Source organism: Telopea speciosissima, chromosome 8 (assembly GCF_018873765.1).
Source record: "Telopea speciosissima isolate NSW1024214 ecotype Mountain lineage chromosome 8, Tspe_v1, whole genome shotgun sequence".
Taxonomy (NCBI): Eukaryota; Viridiplantae; Streptophyta; class Magnoliopsida; order Proteales; family Proteaceae; genus Telopea; species Telopea speciosissima.
In genome coordinates this window covers 62,848,864-62,869,050 of record NC_057923.1, presented here as the reverse complement: position 1 = coordinate 62,869,050, position 20,187 = coordinate 62,848,864, and the positions used below count along the sequence as shown (strand labels likewise).

Below are 20,187 nucleotides of genomic sequence, written 5' to 3'. Positions count from 1 at the left end.
AGTTTATTCAATTAAACGATCCAGTTCGATTAAAAGCCTTTAATTAAACAACCTCAATTTTGATACTATAACCGAACCAATTAATAAAAGATTTCACAGTTTCGGTTTTGATTTGATTTTGACACCCTTAACCTCCTTCTCTTCCCCAACCCAATTAAAATGAAGAGAAAAATGTTAGCACAAACTCTCTCTCTCCTCCTTACATGAGAGACGAAACACTTCTACGTATGAAACCGTTCCATCACATTTGACTTGGCGTATGGATCCATCTCCCTTTTCTATTTTGCTCCCTTTCAAATTTATTGATTTGTGTATCGAGTTTCTAATAGTGAAGAGAGAATCTTTTCATCCACATGAAACCCTCTTATTAGAATACAGAAGCATATTTTGAATCTTGAACAATAGGGGTAAGAGTTAACGATGACATTCACTCTTCTCAAAGCACAGTCTAAAAAAAAATGGTTTCGGGATTGATATCAGTCTTGATTGATACCGATATCAATATGGATCAACTGTATCGGGCTGAATCAGATGACTTTGTTTTCCATTTTTATTAAATAAAATTAGACAGATCTGTTCCTAGTTAGAACCGCTTCATCGATACACAGTGAGGTATGAAAAAAAATTCAAGATATTAGGAAAGAAAAATTACATCCCAAAATAGGTGGGGATAGGCATGGTTTGTTTGATTTGTGTTGAACTTATCACAAATATGGCAACTGGCACACAGCACATCAGTTTTAGTGGTAAAATACATTTGTGTTCTAAATGAGAAAATTTAGCTTTCCTCCTTTTTGCCAGCATTTTCTTCACTTTCAGGAAACTCTGCATCAGTACTTAAAGCAGTACTTTTGTTGTATATATGGGTGCTCTTCCTAACTAAATAAACAAGAAAGAACAAATATTAACTTCATTCTCTAACAAGAAGGAATCAAAAGCATGAATGAATCATTCTTCAACATGGACATCCAAGAATTACAAGCCTTGGTATGTTTGTCCTGTATATTAATTAACCCAACAAAATCTGATAAACATTCACCTCATCTACTGTGCCCACCCAACATATGGAAGGGGATCAAAACCAAGCAGCAATATGGAACAAGAAATAAAAATTTTTACTCATTGCACATCCAGAAAAGAAGTACAGTCAATGTCCTGTAGGGAGATTTTTCCCAGGTATAAATCACTTGTGTGATCAGAACAGAGTGGGAGGCACTTCCGATTTAGACTCTCATGAATGACTCCCATTCCAGGAACCCACTTCTCTTCATTCAATGGATTCATATTAAGACGGTTTTGCAGTAACCGGATCCGATAAACGCCAACATCTGTTCTATTGCAGAAGTGAGCCACACAAGAACATGAAGACTCATCAGAAGCTAATCTGATCAGAATCATTGATAGTGTCCCATCCACAGGTTTTGGATCAGAAAGATTATTATCACCCATCATCTTGATCTCCCTCTCTGTTGGGAAGTGCACTTCTTCCAAACCAGTTGCATCAGAAACTTTCAGATCCTTGGTGTAATGCCTAATGGCCTCACGTTTGGTTGACTCATGCTTTTCTGCTAGTGTCAATAAACAGGAAAACCTTAAGTGGTAGGTGACAGCCGTTTTTACCATACTGAAATTTCGGCAGCAGCAGAAGAAATCCAGCCATCTCCTACCTACACCTGCATACCACTTGATGATATCGGTATCTTCCAGAGGAATTAATAATTTGATTGGCCTTGGACGCCCCATTGAATTTGTAAATCCAGCTAATTTAACCGCTTTCCTAACAAGATGGATTGGTGCAGCAACTCTGATACACAATTTTGTCAAATCCTTCACTGTGCTCCTTGAGTAACTCTCTCTTTCTTCTTCTTCTCTTCTCCTGCCTTCTTCCTCCAAAGCTTTTCTAGCTTGAACTGGATTCAAAAAGTTGTTTACCTGCTCTTGAAATTGGTCATAAGCGTCCACAAGCTGTTGGGGAAGCTGACTCCTAATAGCTTTCAAATTGAGAAAATCACCTGATGACAGTATCCGATGCCAATTTGAACGCTCGTCCAAGGACCCCAAGAACTCTTGCACCACTTCATCTGCCCAAGCTCTAAAGATATCTCTGACCTGCATCTCAATATGGAAGTCAAATTTGAACCCTTCAGCCCTCTCTAACTTCTTAAAAACGTGATTTAAAATTTTCAAACCCAGTTTCTTTCTTCTAGTCTCCCTAGCATTTCTCAGCTCTAGAGCCCTAGCCTCTTTCTGTTTAATGTACTTCTTCCGAGCCCTGATCGCTTTATCTGACAATGGAGGATGCAAAACTGAAGGGGGAACAGCCTGAAGTTCCATTCCTAAAAAGATAATCTTCTCTGATACTGCACTATGGATTGTAGTATTTAATCTATCTACCTTTAGCTCCAATATCCCCTCTAGAAATTCTACAATTTGATTCTTCAAGTCCATAGTCAGTGGTTTCGAACCAGACGTTATCACTAGTATCTCATCCAAGTACCTAACTGCGTACATCTTCACAGGTTTATGGAAAACTCTGGATGGAGGCAAAGAATACTCCATGGGATCAAATTTCGGATTGAGATGGTCCATCTGCATGCGGAGATTTTGCATTTCCTTATCAAGACCATTGAAGTAAACATTGATCAAAATTGGGGAGAGGTTACTTTCTTGGGGAAAGCCCCTTCCCATGGAACAACCACCAAATTCAATCCTCACCGCTTCGGATTCGAAGAATCTCCATATAAGATCAATCAAAAGCTTATCTTCTATCTTAGATTGGATGAAGGAACTAAGTTTACGAAAATGTAGAGCATCAAATTTGTGGGGATGAAAACAAACATGAAACCACCAATTAGGGTTTTCGACGGAGTGTTTAAGGTACCTCATTGCAGTATGCCCACCCATACCAACACGGCCACCGTAGGCAAAAGTAGCGAAACGCTCATCGTAGACAATCTCCAGCACAAGCCGAACAGCTTCAATGACGACTTTCAGTTTCAGATTGGGAAGGACCAAGGAGTCTCCTTTCTTTCTCGAGGGCAGCATTCTAACACAACAAGCTTCAACATCGAAACGATTTTCTCGAAGTTCGCGTGCGGTGTCTTCCACTGAAAATCTCCGGGACACGGAGGTGTAAAGAGAAGAATCGAAGGAGCTTTCGCCATTAGAGAGTCGAGGACGAAGATTATCGGAGGCAGCCAGTAGAACGGCAGGCACGGCGACGACGTTGGTGACGAGGTCAGAGAATTTTCCATGGCGGTACTGCTGCAGCACTAAAGTTTCGAGATCGGTTCTGTTTAAAGGTTTGATACGGCTCTCATGGTCCAAAATCTCCGGCGCGGGCGAAGCATTACAGTTGAGATGGATAGAATAAAATTGCAGAGAAGAGAAGGCTGAAACCCTCGTTTCGGACGAAATGATTCGTCTGAGGTTCAAACGCATCGAAACCAAAGGAGACCATAAGCTCTGAATTGAGATCACCTAGCTAAATGATTTAAACCAAATTGAATCGTTTAAATCGATTCTAAACCGTTTCAACCCGATTAATATATATGGGGCGCTGTTCTCTGTGCCGCATCGCAGGCTGTGCCCAAGTTCATGGGGGTGGACACAATGACCACCCTACCTCCTCTAAGTGGAAGGTCCATGTGCCTGGATGTAGCCTGCGCTGTGGCACAGAGAACATTCTCCCAATATATATATAAAGTAAATTAAGTCATTTATGATTAGAATAGACAATAAATAATTATAATCTAATAAGTATTGTAATAACAATATTACATTTGATATTTAGAAAATAATTTCATAAACAATTTACAAAAAAAAAGAAAAATTTGGATCCAGATTCCAGATATCATTCTGATTAAGGGTGTCAATCGGTACGATTTTGGTAATACGATATGGTATAAAAAATATGTTCCTAATATCGTTATTGTATTGTACCATTTAGAAATCCTATTTTCAATACTGTTACCGTGCCGCTACGATTTTGGTACGGTATATAAACGGTATGCAAAACGGCATGAAATCGATTTTCACAAAAATGGTATTAAAAAATGGTCTAAATATGGGATCTTTAAAACAAAGAATGCCATATTTTTTTGGTAAATCAAAGAATGCCATATTAGTATTAGTATTTAATGTATCACCGTATGGAGTATACTCTTTTATTTTTCATTTTTATATGTTTATACCCCAAAACGGTACGATTATGGTACAAATTCGGTAAAACGGTATGGTTTCGGTACATGGTACAAATTCGGTAAAACGGTACGGTTTTGGTACATACCGACAGTATGAACGTAAAAACCGTTACCGTACCGTACCGTGGTCAATACCATTTGACCATATCGTACCGTACCATTTTTGCAACGGTGCGATTTGGTACGGTTTTACGCGGACGGTTTCGATTTCGGTATACGGTTTCGGTTCCAGATTGACACCCTTAATTCTGATCAATCACAAGCATTCTCTTTACTTGATATACCCCAATTAAGGGTATTGAGCATCTCTTTTGTTCACCATGTGTTATCCCGAATCCAGTGCACCTTTTGATGTATCAAAACCTGTGATATAATGTTGTAACAATAAGGATCTCTTAGGTCAAAGGATCAATTGTTGACGAGTACAAATCTCGTTCTTACACAACTTACAATAAGATATGTAAGATTTATACTAGATTCTTTTCTATACATATGCACAATATATAATTACATTTATGTCATGAAATCAACATTTCTAATGACACATAAAGTAACGACCATATAGATAGGATGTCCGGTCCTATCCCTAACTGAGAACTATTTTAGATGAATACCTATAGAACAATTTTAAAAACACATTACGAAATATCAAGCATAAAAGAAATAAACCAATTTATTGATCAAAGTCGGGTTTGATGAAGACATATTTTCAACAATCCACACATGTATCACAACACATCACACACCAACTTCGCAACGCAGTGACATACATACCTGGATCAAGTTATCGGTATCATATTGGCTGATACATACCGATATTATCGATATTGATACTAATATTATACTGATAGGGATAAGGAGTATTGGCAAAAAATTGACTCGATTTTGAATTTTTGAACGATACGGGCCATTACGACCCAATCTGTATCATATCGGTCTCAATATTGGAAGTGACCGATACGATCATTGATACCTGTTGCATCAAGAAATCGTTTGGTGGTCCCTCGAGTGCCGTAACCTGCAAAAGGACCAGGGTGAGAAAGGAGAATTGGTGTGATTCCGGCCTATGACTCTCTGATGCCTAAGTTAGATCTCTCTGAGCAAACAGATGAATGATTAGAATTCACGATGGGTGGATGAGGTAGAGTACCTTCCCTTTTATAGTGGCGTGTGGCGGTGTGGAGAGTCCCAGTCGGTGGTGAGTAGTCCTCGTAGTTGATAGAGTCTCTGGGTAGCAGGGCTCTTCCTTGGTTGGTTGTCTCCCTAAGGAAGGTAGTGTCCCAGTAGGGTTGATGTCCTGAGTAGATAGATGCTTGCATGTGGTGATAAGATCCGTGATGTTTGAGTATGTCAGGGACTATATGACTGGTAGGCGGTGGCTTAGAGTCCTTGAGGTGATGCATGTCTTGTTGATGGCCGTGGTAGTGGCTTGGTCTTAGATCAGGGTCTACGTTCGCGGTCCGATCTGTACCTGAGTTTAGGTCCACTCCTGTCTGAGGTCCATGCCCCTAGGCAGTCCGTGCACATAGGCAAACCGTGCCCATGGGGGTTCGTGCTCCTAGGGGTCCATGCCCAAGGGAGTCCGCGCCCCTGGGCCTCGATTCACGCCTGTCTCTGGTCCGCGCCCATCTAGGTTCGCCTTCCTCTCTTGGTTCGTGCCCATCTAGGTCCGCGCCCACTGCACCCATCTAGGTCCACGTCCCTCTCTTGGTTTGCGCCCATCTAGGTTCGTGCCCGTCTCTGATCCGCGCCTATGCCACCCTTGTGATTCGGGTTGTAGCTGGTTCTCCATCGGGCCTGGGACGGTCCACCTCCTTGGGCTGGGACATGTGGCGGCTCATGATTAGCCGGTGTGATTTTGGGTTTATCAATACCAATACCTATAACCTTGCATACATAAGAGGATATATAATAAAATTTTATACGTATCATATCTAGATAAATTTTTAAATATTCAATTGCCAAAATTGTGACATCTTCCCCTTCACATAACATAAGTAGATTTATAGATAAGGTAGAGTTACATGGCCTTTGAAAGCTAGGAAACTCACCCAAAATATAAACCTTTGTATGGAAATACCTTGAAATTAGAGTTACAGAGAACCACAGTTGCGCAACCAATAGTGGGAGTGCATGGATTAAAACACCCATCACATAGCCTCATACTCAATTAAAGTATTCGCAGTCGAATAGTAATTGATTTTGATTTTAAAAATTGAAACCGATAGTATTCGATTCGATTGGATTTATACCAATTGCATTATTGAATTAAATCGAAACCAAACTGTCTGGTTGGAATCAAATTGATAAAAACCCTTAAATTCGCCCAAGCATTCATGTTAAATATCAGAATTTTCCTTCACCCATTTTCTTTTTCAAAATCACTAATAGGAGAGAGTTCTTTGATCAAGTGGTAGAGAGAGCGCATCAACGGTTTCATGTATAGACATGATATAGGTCATTTCACATGAAGAGAGAGAGAGAGAGAGAGCGAGCTAATGTACCTTTTTACGTTGGTTGAGAAAACTTTTTTTCTCATCAACAAAAAGGTATAAAGTTTTCCTTCACCCATTGGAATCTGCAAATTTTTAAAGCACCCTCTCCATTATTTGAACACCAAAACCTATAGTAAGTTCGCGTATTAATTGTCTTATCCGACTTTATGAGTCAATAATTCAATTTTTATCATATTCCATTGGGTAGTAAAATTTATACGTGATTCTAAAGAAACATTATATTAATTGCCGTATTAATTGTATATTAATACATATTTATGAGTTTTAATTAAAAAATAAATCTAAAACCTAAAAACCCAAAAGCCAGTGAAAAAACCCCCAAACCTGAAACCCAAAGACTCTTGTTCTAGCAGACCTAAATCCTAACAACCCAAGCCGGTGAGCACTCTGATTCTTTGATCAACCTCGAAGACTCTAGTTCTAGTTCATATCCATCAAAGCCAGGGGAAAATTATCACCTCTAGTTTGCTGACCGGCCCAGTTCCCCAGTTCCTCTAATAGGGGGATGGTGGACCTCACCCGGGCAGGGTGTTTGGGCATGGGTAGAGAGGTCATTTCAGCCCCCCTTTGTTAGAGGAACTGGGGAACTGGGCCGGTCAGCAAACTGGAGGTGATAAAGATCCCAAAGCCAGGTATCTTTCATCTCTCTCTCTCTGATAAAATTTATATAGATCTGCAATTCTTCACGAACTAGGGTTTTTTTTTTTAAATTTTGGGGTGGTAATTGTAAAAAACCCTTTAATTATTTGTGTTAGTTGTTTTTGATTCATGGTGCAGAATAATCTCTTTCTTCTTCTTTTTCTTCAATTGGTATTTTTTTTTTTGCTTCTTTGCTTGTGACCTTATTATTTTCTCGATTCTTTGCTTAGGGTTTATGTTAGTCTAGAATTTGGATTCATCAAAGCTGAAATACTTGGAAGAATCACTAAATTCTATTTCTTTTGGGAGATGGATTTTTTTTGGGGGGGGGGGGGTGGGGTTGATTGAATCTGTCCCCCTTTTCCGTCTTCTCTTAATCAAACTCTATGGATATTTGTTCTAGTTTTTAATTTTGGATTTGATGAGGCTATGCATGCTTTTTGTGTTGTATTTTGATTATGTTGTCGTTCTCTCTATCTAAATTGACATGTTTTTGTATTTTATTAGGGTAATAAAATTTTGTGTTAATGTCTTCTTATTTTATTGATTATAAATAGTCGGGTGGGGCAACTGTATAATAATTTTGGTGGCTATATTGGTTTGAAGTGCACATGAGAAAAGATTTCAAATTGGAAAGCCATATTGGTTTTAAGTTTTCATGAAGGGATGAGAGATTTGAATTTAGTTGCAAAAAAAATCAATTTGCTCCTTAATTTCTATTAGGATAAACCCATATTTTTGTTCCCGTACTTTTACAGAGCAACTGTATTAATACACGTATTAACCACGTGCAGTATCATTGTCGTACATATTTTATTGCGCCAGAATTTTTGAAAACGTACTATTGCCGTTTAGGCCGATTAATTGCTGTACGTATCCATTAATGTATTATTGTCGTACCTGAACTTACTAACTATGCCAAAACCCACGAGTGAAAGAGATTCTCTCCTCATTTTCCATTTCCCTACCTTAATTCCAATTTGATAAATTTTAGAGCCAGTGGTTCAAGAAGCAGGATCGGACGATCCGAACCTAGCTGATTTGGATCGTTCAATCCTTGTACGAAAAACCCTAAAAGGCATTAAAACACCAACTATAAAGCCGATTGAATGCAATCCAAGATTCAAAAACCAAGAATCAGGATCTGGATTGTTCTCAATCCGGATCAGAATCCAGAATCGATTGAGAGCAGAGGAAAAATTCCCTATACCCTAGTTTCCATACAAGGCTGCAGGTCTGATAGAATCCGTCGACCCGAATAGACCGATCCGGACCCTCGTGTTATTAAACCCTATTTAGAGACTAGAGCACTCGAGGTTTTATTTTTCTTTAATCCTAACGGCAAGGATCCAGATCGTCTACGGTGCGTTACCAGTAGCGGCCTGTGTGGCACAGACTGAGCCGCGCGTGCAAAGATCGCCTTACCCCTTCTCAAACACCTTGCCCGAGCAGGGGTAACACGGTCATACTGCACCGCACAGACCGCTATGGGCAACTGCGCCATAGACGATTTGAATTGAGTCGACAACGCACTCTGTCATCTATACTAGGATTTGTTGCTGCGCGGGCTGCCCCAATGGCACTACTGCACAGACACAGCATGGCATACATTGACCGTCTTACCCCCACTCGATCAGGGGTAAGGCGGTCATTTCGCACCTTACTATGTTGTGCAGCAGGGCCATCGGGGCAGCCCAGACAGCAGACGATTCGGATCCGTACTCTGTACTCTCGGATCTTTATCACCTCCAGTTTGCTGACCGGCCCAGTTCCCCAGTTCCTCTAACAAGGGGGGCTGAAATGACCTCTCTACCCATGCCCAAACACCCTGCCCAGGTGGGGTCCACCATCCCCCTATTAGAGGAACTGAGGAACTGAGCCGATCAACAAACTGGAGGTGATAATTTTCCCTGTACTCTCTCCACATGGGAACCTCTTTTTCCTTCTCCTCCCGCCAAATTACAACCAATAGAAAGTAGAAACCGAGACCCCGAAACCGGTATCCCCGACGCCCCGGCTATAGTCCATTGTAGCGTGTCTCTCTCTTTCCTATTCTTTTTTTTCTCTTTCCTATTCTTTTTTTTCTCATATTTTTGCCATTATTATATGATATCCGACATAACACCCTTTTCGCCTGTTCGGAAGCGAAGCAGTAACTCAGTAATAGAAAGTCTTTTGTGGGTTTGTTGTTGCGGAAGGAAATGGAGAGAGAGATCTTCTCCAAGGGAGCAGAGGTCGAAGCTTTCTTCGACGAACAATCTTTGAGGGGTGCATGGTTTACGGCTACTGTACTCAGAGAGCCGGGAAGGGACAAGAAGATATTTCTTGAGTTCCATACTTTACTGACCGAAGGAAAACGCCAGAAGCCGTTGAAAGAGAGGCTCAACGTCGTCAATGTGAGACCTCCACCTCCTCGTGAAGTATATCGGACCTTCAAGATGAATGAAGAGGTCGATGCCTTTTATGATGATGGATGGTGGGAAGGTGTGATCACTGAGATTCATGGCAGTGATAGGTTTTCCGTTTACTTCAAGGGTAGTAAGGAACAACGCACTTTCCCTTCATCCGTCCTTCGTCTCCATCGTGAATGGGTTGACCACAGTTGGGTTCCTCCTCTTGAAGAAGAAGACGATGATCCTGTTGAAGAAGAAGAAGAAGAAGAAGACCCTGTTGAGGTAGAAGAAGACCAGGTACGCATTATTTCTTGGGTTTTTCTTTGTATCCACTGCGTACTTTCTTTCTCTGTCTTCTTTATTGGGTTCTCTGTTCCTGCTTTTTGTTTTCCCTTTCCCCCTTAAATCTTTTCTTTCTTGCTTTCCTATTCAATTCCTAAGTGTAACTCTTCTGCTCTAGCCATATTATCAAGATAGAACTGTTTTGTGATGGATATGCAATCCTAGGTTAAGAAAATCGAAACACATTTGTTTATCTGAATCAATCAAGCAAGTGTAGTATGTGAAAGCAATCTGACGAAGTATAACTGGAAGGAATTGGGTTTGTTTTCTCTTCATTATTACTTTTCTTCTGTTGATTTTTCAAATAGCCATGTTAGATTTCTCAACCCTGTTCTACTGTACTCTTCCAAGAGTAGATGGGTAGCCAAGTGTAGCGAGAACGAGAAAACAACTAAAATTATTGGTAAATAAAAAATTTGGGTATCTATGAATGTTTTATTTCATTTCTTTTCTCCCCTCCCCCTGTTTAGTATCCGCCACCACTTCCTTCATATTTGCTGTATTTTGATTTTGATAGTGGGTTTCAGATCTGTTTTTCTGTTTCTTCCCTGGTGTTTTCTGGTGGCTGATATATTCTATGGAGTTCCAAGTTATTTTAAGGAGAGATTTTTTGTATTTCTTGATTCACTTTAATCTTTTAATTACATTTAATTTTAGCATATTGTTATGTCTGCTTACAATTGTTAGTTTTCACATGGAGTCCTTCTATAGGGTATTGCAGCATCTATTCTTTAGGGTTATTTGCATTTATCTAATTCTGCATACTCTTCATGCATGTGCAACCAGGGTAAAGTCTAACATACATGCTGCACTTTGCTTGCAAAAAATTCAAGTAAGCATACACAGCTCTTGAGAATCAGATGTCAAAATCTTCTCAAAATAATAAAATGAAAGGGACAATGTTAGGCTTTTCAGTTTTTATATATTATGTTTACATGTGGGTTTTATGGCATAAATGTTTTGGCGCAGATTCAAATTTGGTTTTTCTGCATAATTTTGATGTTTTGAAATGACTGGTTACCAATCTTAAACGTAGAATCTTAAAATCAAATGCTCATTTCCTGTTACTTTTTTTTTGGTTTCTCATGTTCACTTAGTTTCTAATGGCTCATGTTGCAGAGTGTCTTGTCGAAACCAGCAGGGAGTAACATGTCAAAGCCAGAGGGAAGTAAGGTGCCAAAACCAAAGAGCTCATCAAAAAAGCATTCATCAAAGTCGAAGGTGAAGTTTGAAAAGGGAACTGGAAATCTTCAAATCAAATGTCAGTTCCTGTTCCTTTTTCTTGGTTTCTCATGTTCACTTAATTTCTAATGGCTCGTGTTGCAGAGTGTCTTGTCGAAACCAGAGGGGAGTAATGTGCCAAAACCAGAGGGTCCATCAAAAAAGCATTCATCAATGTCGAAGGTGAAATTTGAAAAGGGAACAGAAGTGGAGATCTGCAGTGATGAAGCAGGTTATGTTGGTGCTTGGTTTGTTGCAACCTATGTCAAAAAAGTAGGGAATAAGTACTTGATTGAGCATAAGCACTTCTTCACAGACGAAACTGAGACTGAGCACCATAAAGAAAAGGTGGATGCTCAGCACATCAGGCCTCTTCCTCCTGAGATTCCAGTGGTTAACCGTTTCAAACGTCTTGAAGAAGTCGATGCTTGGTACAGTGATTCTTGGTGGGTGGGTGCAATCTCCAAAGTTCTTGACAATTCAAAGTACTTGGTATACTTCAGGAACACTAAAGAAGAATTGGAGTTTGAACATTCTAACTTGAGGCATCATCAAGATTGGATTGATGGCCAATGGATTAGGGCTGCCCAGGTATGATTCCTTCATACTCTCAGTTCTCATTTTCTTTGCGTCATATATGATATTGTGGCAGTATAGCATTCCTCAAATGCTACTGTCTCCACAACCCACAAATATAAGCAGTCGATCCTTTTAAAAATTCTCTTAAATTTGCGTTGTATGAATCTTCTTTATTTTCTGAGATCATTCCAAGCAGTTCAACTTCAATCTTAATCTGTTTTTAGCAAGAACCTGTGTTTTCTTTACAAGAACTTCCTATGGGTGTTGATATTTGGCTTGCTGGGCCCCTTTACAGGCTTTATCCTTGTGATCGTGGATGGAGTACAGGAATTTGTATGGTGACCTTCCATCTTGTGACACAATGTTTGTTCCTGCACATCGAGACTCGTCTTTACTACTTGTAATTCTAGGCTGTTTGGATTTTTAGGATATCATTACTGAATACATGATCATGGGTTTTTGAAATTGTGACCCCTCATGTATTGTTTGAATTTTGTCTCCCCTAGCCAACCCCCTCAACATGATAACAAACTTGTTAGACTTTGAAGGCACCCTGAACTGTGACAAACTGGTAACTCCCACATGGGAAGATTCTTTGTAATGTGCTTGATTCACATGGAATTCGCAATTTATGTACACAATTCATACTCCAATTCTCCCAACTATGATTGGTTTACTGTTACATTGATCTCCAGACTAACTAGGATCATTGTAAACTTCCTCCTAACTCAACATCTGATTTTGTGATATTACTTCGTCCATGAGAAAGTACTTGTGTTCTAGCATAATGTTCAAACCAGAAATTTCCTTATGATTGTGGCACAAAGTTTTCTGTTTGGGTGGTTAGAATTTGGACAGAATGTATGGATGAGGTAAGGGATACAAATGAGTGGAATGTTTCAGATTTTCCATTTGTTTCTTCTTCTTCTTTGCTTGAAAGCTTGCATCAGACATGGAAGGGGTGTGGAGTTGGGATTTGGAAAGGAATCCTAAATGAACTAGCAAACTTCTCTGAAGAGTACTTAGATTCTTACATGAAGAGGGGGAAAGCTCTATTTTTGTTTGATCCCATGGTGTGGTGATATTCCGTAAGAGGAATTCCCTTATATAGTTCAGGAAATCTGCAAACTGGCTGTGTTTGGTACCAGTCCGCAGGAGTGTTTCTGGTGTTCTTTCATTCCTGGAGAACACATCAACAGAAGAAATATGGTGCCATTTTTTTGTGTTCTTGTAGAACAAACCAGTTGCTAAGAACAGGAACACCAGAGCTGTGAAGAGGAAAAAGTGTTGGAGAACACACTAAAATATTAAGGGAAAAAGAATGCTAACTGGTTGCGTGTTTCTTGTGTCCAAATGCAGGATCACATGAAATTACCGTACAAACCCCCCAATAAAAATCAAATAAAAATCACATTAAATACGACCCTATGCACACTCTCATTTGCTCCTGCTCTGGTGTAGGCGCCCAAAAAATAAAACTGTTTATCAAACGTATTTTTTGATTGAAAAATACTCTCGAAAAATAGAAATGGTTTAGAAATGTGCATAACTCTTTATCAGAAAAGAAATGTATCCAAACGGTTTTTAGCGGCTAGAGTTTTTTATTTCTACAAAATTAACTCTGAAACACAGCCTATTTTATCCACAGTTTGAGCTTTAAATCATAAATGGCAGAAGAGCTTCCAGCAAATAACTTATTATTGGTCTGTTGCCCTTCCATTACCTAAAAAAGGTCTGTTGCATATTAAAATTAATCCTCTCCAATTCCTTGATCACCAGAGTACTGTGCAGTTTGGAGTTGAGAGGTCGACACCTAATAGGCACAATATCCAATGGTAGATTGAGTCAGTTTTTTTCTTTTCTTCTCAAGCTTAGTACCGTTGAAAGTCGCGTTTATCAAGTGTCGAGCTCTCAACCCCAAACTGCATTACAGATGTAACCGTAAATCTAATCGTACCAAACCGTATCAGGTTTGCCGAGTTTTCTGTACCATTGTACCAACGAGTTTTAAGGAATTGGAGAGGATTTTTCCCCCTTCTCATAGCCTCATAGGGCAATTGATGTTTTCATAATACCCACGAGTTTTAAGGAATTAGAGAGGATTCCACCCCCCCCCCTTCTCATAGCCTCATAGGGCATCTGATGTATTCATATGAACATGAATGTACAGAACTTTTACTAGGTGAATTTAAAGGGTTAATTGCAGCATTAAAACTTGTAAGCATTTTCCATGAATTCAAAAGGGAAGGGGGGGGGGGGGAGGGGAGGGGAGAGAAGGGTGGGGGGGGGGGGGAGAGAACAATCTGAAGATGTATCTATCCTCCCTCATGCGATAATATGACATCCCATTACCCCACTGATTTTACGTAAATGCCATTGTTGTGGACCTTGGCATAACTATAAGGTTGTTCCATTGCGACCTAGTGGTCGTGGGTTTGAATTGAAAAACAAATTCTCTATGAAATGAGGATAAGACTGCATATGTTATAACCCTACCCAAACCCCGTAACAGTGGGGTCTCTTGCGCTGGGTACACCCTACCATTGTTGTCCCAAATCCCAATTCAACGGATAAAGCTAGAAATGGCTCATCTCATCAGATCATTCACCACACCTGCTCTTGTTCTTATTAACTTACTGCTCTATTCAATATTCAATCCGCTATTAACTTTATCCATCCCCTTTGATCCCACTGGTGAAGCAATATCACCCAATCATGGCCTCCAAAATGGAATCTATGTATAAACTTCTCCCTCATTTTTGGTTAAAGTACAACTCCAGTGTTGCAGTTTTCAGTTCTCCATCAAGGTTTTAAAACAAGAAATCAGGTATCGTATCCATATCCATATCTGTATCGTGTCTAATCGATTTAGAATAGGCCGGGATTAATCAGATTCTGCCTGTCTGCTCCGTATGGTATGGATTGGCCCGCTCTAAAACAGCAAGATGGAGTTGGCTGGTTCTGATTCAAATAGACTGATTCTCCCGATCCGATTCCTGTTTTTAAATCCATTATCCTCTCCAAGGATTTTAAACTTGGAATCAGGATCGAATCTGTCTGTCTGATTCTAATTCGATTCGAAACCTATCCTAAACACCTAGAATTGACCCACCAATCTAAAAATCAGTGATCCGAAAAACCATAGAATCATTACCAACAACAACAAAAAAAAACCATAGAATCAATCGCTCCCAGATTACAGAATCGAATATGGTCACAGCCGATCCCATCGGATCCAACCAAATCCGATTCCACATAAGCTTGACCTTTTCTGCAATATTGGTATATCTATTAGGAAATTTTTTTTTTGTTGAGGGATATAATACGGAATGAAATGTGTTTCGCGACGAGGAATAGCATCTGATGCGGTTCTTCCCCCTTCTTTGTTCCGCTTCACTCGTCGGTTTCGTTCTTAGCATAACTGATGTTCATTTGACTAAACCAGCAATTCGTCATTCCTTATCATCCCTCTAAGGAGGATATATGGTATGCAGGTACCTAAATAACGATCTGGGTCGCTTTTACTTTTCAATTCTAGAATCTAGATTGCTTGGTTTTTAGCTGTTAATGTCTCATGGAGCTTCTTTCTCCTCCATCAATGGAGGGCCTTTCGACAGTCACCTGAGAGGGTCCTGTATTTTAGAACGCAAAAATTTGGAAATCCCACCCGAAAAACTTCACCAGGTGAGTTGAACTCAAGTTACCCTTTTGAGATTTCTTCGTATATCTTTTTTGCGAATGAATTATGAGTTCGTCTTATTTAGAAAAGGGGTTCTTTCCGGAAGAAGTTGTTCTTCAAATTCTTTCGAGATTGCCCATTAAATCCCTACTCCGATGCAAGTCTGTTTGTAAGTCTTGGCGCAGATTGCTCTCTAACAAGTATTTTATTCAAATCTACAATGAAGTATCATCTAAGAACCCTATGGTGTTGGTAGAGGTCATCAAATCCTTCTACACCAAATCCACTTTTATCTGTGTGGATAGATTAATGGGTGTCTCCGAGTTCTCTCTGGATTTCTTAAAGGATAGAGTTAAAGTTAGAGCCTCTTGTAATGGGTTATTGTGTTGCTCTAGCATACCCAATAAGGGTGTATATTATGTCTGCAATCCAATGACTCGAGAGTTCAAGCTGCTTCCCAGGACCAGAGAAAGGCCAATGACTCGGTTCCATCCTGACGATGAAGCTACCCTTGTAGGTTTGGCGTTCAATTTATCCACCCTGAAATTCAATGTCGTCTTAGCTGGTTTTTACCGCCCTTTTGGACGTAGGCCGCTTGATTCCTTCATCTGCCTTGTTTTTGATTCGGAGACCAACACATGGAGAAGATCTGTTTCCTCCAGATCTGACGAATTCACCCATATGAACAAGAATCAAGTTGTATTCGTTAGTGGGTCTCTCCACTGGTTGACGTCCAGCTGCTTGTATATCCTTGTGCTTGATTTGGATAATGATGTTTGGAGGAAAATTCCGTTGCCAGCTGAAGTGATCGGTAAAGGTGAGACTGGAAGTGGAAGCAGAGTTCATTTGTTGGAGTTGGGAGGGTCCTTGTCTGTAATTCAGATTTCAGAAGCTTGGATGAGTATATGGGTTTTGAAAAACTATGAGAGAGAGGAATGGTGTATGGTGGACAAAGTGAGTCTCAGATGCATCAAAGGACTCGTAGCCAGTGTTTTCCCAATTAGTCAGACTGAGGAATTCATGTTAATGGCGACTCAGAGACAGATCTTGTTATACCACCGGAACAACAGAGTTTGGAAGGAGATGTATTCTGTGAAGAATGCTTATACTTATCCTTTGTGGTTCTCAGCCCATGCTTTCCAGAGCACACTTTTCTCTTGTCATCAAGGTGAAGAATAGTCTTGAAGATCTTGTAAATTTTCTTGACAATGGAATTAGCCTTCACCTACTGTAAATTTCATTAATTTTGCTTTGTCGTTCTATTTTGCAATGATCATCTTGTGCATAAGTGACTTGGATTTCTGATGCCATTCTTAAGAGATTTGCCTTTGGTACAAAGTCTTCTCTTTTGACGAGAATGAATGAGCATTAGGATCAAATTTGCCTTGATTTCTGTAATCAGGCATTTGTAGCTTTCTGAGCAGCAGATTAGGCTATTTTAGTGACTCATTAAATCTGCCCTTTTCCCCCTCCTTATTTTCCTCAATGTGGGCAAGGAGAGGTGACAGAGTGGATCAACTTGAATTTATTGTTTCAGAGAGAAGAGATAGGGTATGATTAGGTAGGTAGACAGTAATAGCAGTCTACCAACCACATGAGATTATACATGAATCTAGTGCTTTTGATTCTATTATTTGTCAAGTTCAACCCTGAAAGTTCTATGCCAATGATATATTCCTGATCTGAGTACTGGTATCATTCTCAGTGTTTTAGCTTGCTCACAATTGCACTATCTGCCTGTTCAAGAGAAGGGTTCCTCAGATCAGTTCCCAGTTTGAACCATTTTCCCATTTTTAATCCATGGTGTGCGTAAATAATCATGTGCTTGGTTTAGTTTAAATTAATTTTAAAACTTATAGATACTTGCTTATTATTATCTTTAAGTTTTGTGGGAAAACTTGTTTATTCGGGAAAACTAAGTATTGGAACCTGTCGATTTGATATATTGGCGTTGTTTGTTTTAATGTAAAATATTGGAAAATGGGTTTCTGAAAATTAGTGTAAAATTTCACCTGGAGAAATGAGATATACATTTGTAGTTGCTTTTATTCTACTGACTGGTTTTATGGGAGGACATCAGTTTGTAACTTAATATAATTTTTCTTCTGAAAATAGCTTTTTTCGGTTCTAATATTCAATTAAGTCCATAATTTTGCTAATTCTATGATAATATTTACCCGTCAGTCATTAACTACTACTTCTTTTCCTTCTTTATTTTTCCATTAAGAATTAAACAAGTAATAAATTCTCAGTGTCTGCAATCTAATTTGTAAACTCTGAGGTTTGGCAATCTGCAGTGTTGTTTTCCAGATGAATTGTTATTTTTGTCTCTGATTACTTAATTATTTGTTCTCCTCACACTCACATTCTAGCTAATTAACAAATGTAAGGCTTTTTGGTGTTTATGGTTGCAAAGAACTGTTTGTCATTTCAAGCTTGAAAGGAACATTTTTATTGAACACAAAAGAATATGATAGACAGTAGCCTCATTCAGGCAGTCCCTAGTTGATGTTCTGCAAAATCAAAGCAAGCTCAAAGTGATCTTGACAGCCATAATGTATTTGGCCAGATGAGGCAGAGAAAAATCAGTTTGTACACTGTCCAGTTAAAATTAGAAATTTCAGTTTATGGACTGTGCAGTTTGACATTCTAAGATAGTTCAAATCAGTGATCACATGGCCACACATGACCCTCTCAGAGCACTTCTTATGACTGTTTTACCAAGTGCAAGTTTATCTGGAGTTACTGTCATCGTAAAGGAATATCTATGATGTTTGGCACTTTCTGTCATCAGGGGTTGGCTTTTGTAAGTGCAGCAATATTCTTGAATGGGTTGTTTGTTTATTAATGGCAACAATTCTGTGGAATGAGCCTTCTAAGGTACTTCTTGTTGATCGTCATTGTTTATCAAAACTCGATGGTGTAATTATATTAATCAAATAAGGCAGGACACATTAGTAAGTGTTTAAGAGTGAAGATTACCTAAGAGACCATACTAGATAATCTAAGGAGGACACAACCACTAAACTGAACATACTCCTAATTTAGCTGATGCTTCCGTGGCTTCTGTATGTGACTTCATAACCAGAACTTATAACATAAGAGGAGGCTTCATCTGAGCAAGCTCAAAGACTCCGAATTTCTGCAAGTATCACATTAAAATCTCATAGTTTTACAGTCACTACCAAGTATCACTAGACTGTTATAAGCTACCATAGTCTGATTAGAATGGTTTATATTTCCAGCCTTAGCTGCACACCATAAGAACATATAGGCAAGAGATCTAAAATGTGATAACAAAGGTTGGAAAGGCCATAATCCCCTCCACAAAAGAATCTGTAATAGGAACTATTGGTTCTAAGCCATCTCTGGTGATGAATCAACAATTCAAAGTGCTTTTCTTGATTATTCTCTATTAACCCGCATGTATATATGGATAGATGTAGGAGGATTAGTTTGGGAAGTAACCCCTTTGAAGTAGGTAGGATTATCTTCTACTAATATTACAAAGGAGATAAACCTACCTCTTTCCCACAATTTTTTTTTTTTTGGGGGGGGGGGGGGGGGGGTTAGAATAGAAGTATATTATGCAAAAAAAAGTAAACAATAGTGCTAAGGATGACTAAGAATCCTCCAATCAACTTTCTTGAGAGATGCATCTATAATAGACTCCACTTATAATGCATGTCTGAATGATGATATATAAAATTTATGGGGAGAGGGTTATCTGAACAAGCATGGTAATGTACACCCACTCACATTTGTGTTTTTATTCATTAATTTATTTCTCACTTTAAAAAAAAATTTTAATACAATATTACATGTGAGGTGGCATAGTGTACGCCTTTGGCTCAGAGAGCCTTTTCCTAAATTTATAGTTTGAATAAATCCCGCTTAGCATAGTTATTTACAATGTTTTATTTTCAGCAATTGAACGCCCTCACCCATTATTGTCAGCTTGTTGGCATACATTTCACTCATGCTATTAAACATCTGCAGACCTTCAACTACCATGCCCAAATAGCTACAAGCGGTTAAAACAGCAAGGAAGGTGAGGGCCTTCTCCATCTCCGAGAATAAGTTGAGTACAGTCTCCCCATCTCCCTGGATTGCCACCCCTGAAATTCTGGCATTCCAACAAATAACATCTCTTTGCTGCATTTCATCAAACAACTTCCAAGTTAAACCCAATTTTCACATCTTGCTTATATATCTAAGAGGGCTGAGTTTAACGAAAGCATGGACTGCCACTTCCATTCATCTCTGAATTCATATCATAATATCCAAAGCTCTTAAATGAGCATAAGCACAAAAAATACCAACAAAAAAGGGTTCAACAAGCTCCAAGTCTGTAGATTACATCGGATCGAACTTCTATAGTCTCACCATGAAACAATTTTTCTGCACACACTAGAGATCATAGATTGTCATAGAGGTAGAGAAACAGAGAGAAAATAGCACCAGAGAAGAAGAGAATGCCAGGAAGCGAGAGGCACTGCGACTGGGTGAAAACACAAAGATTCAATGAGACAAAGGAGAATGGAGGGAGAGACGACTGAGTGATAGAGAGGGAGGGAGAGAGGAGGGTGGCAGATAAGGGATTATGTTGACCATAC

The 20,187-nt window shown here is 39.3% G+C and overlaps 3 protein-coding genes across 5 annotated transcripts; 2 read left to right on the top strand and 1 right to left on the bottom strand.

Annotated features, from left to right (window-relative positions):
- Positions 1-1,094: 1,094 nt before the first annotated feature.
- Positions 1,095-3,459, bottom strand: LOC122672853 (nuclear intron maturase 3, mitochondrial). The gene has a single exon (XM_043870352.1). It carries the CDS (start codon positions 3,439-3,441, stop codon positions 1,120-1,122), a length of 2,322 nt encoding a protein of 773 aa, XP_043726287.1. The 5' UTR covers positions 3,442-3,459; the 3' UTR covers positions 1,095-1,119.
- A 7,248-nt stretch (positions 3,460-10,707) lies between these two features.
- Positions 10,708-12,380, top strand: LOC122670694 (protein AGENET DOMAIN (AGD)-CONTAINING P1-like). 2 transcript variants are annotated; one of them, XM_043867655.1, is made up of 2 exons: positions 10,708-11,328; positions 11,419-12,380. In XM_043867655.1, the coding sequence occupies exons 1-2, from the start codon at positions 11,203-11,205 to the stop codon at positions 11,908-11,910; spliced, it is 618 nt and encodes a 205-aa protein (XP_043723590.1). In that variant the 5' UTR covers positions 10,708-11,202; the 3' UTR covers positions 11,911-12,380. The 2 variants fall into 2 exon arrangements, with proteins under 2 accessions (XP_043723590.1, XP_043723591.1); XM_043867656.1 differs by having other exon boundaries at positions 10,711-11,313.
- A 2,903-nt stretch (positions 12,381-15,283) lies between these two features.
- Positions 15,284-16,950, top strand: LOC122670441 (F-box protein At5g49610). 2 transcript variants are annotated; one of them, XM_043867316.1, is made up of 2 exons: positions 15,288-15,576; positions 15,757-16,950. In XM_043867316.1, exon 2 carries the CDS (start codon positions 15,815-15,817, stop codon positions 16,748-16,750), a length of 936 nt encoding a protein of 311 aa, XP_043723251.1. In that variant the 5' UTR covers positions 15,288-15,576; positions 15,757-15,814; the 3' UTR covers positions 16,751-16,950. The 2 variants fall into 2 exon arrangements, with proteins under 2 accessions (XP_043723249.1, XP_043723251.1); XM_043867314.1 differs by having other exon boundaries at positions 15,284-16,950.
- Positions 16,951-20,187: the final 3,237 nt, after the last annotated feature.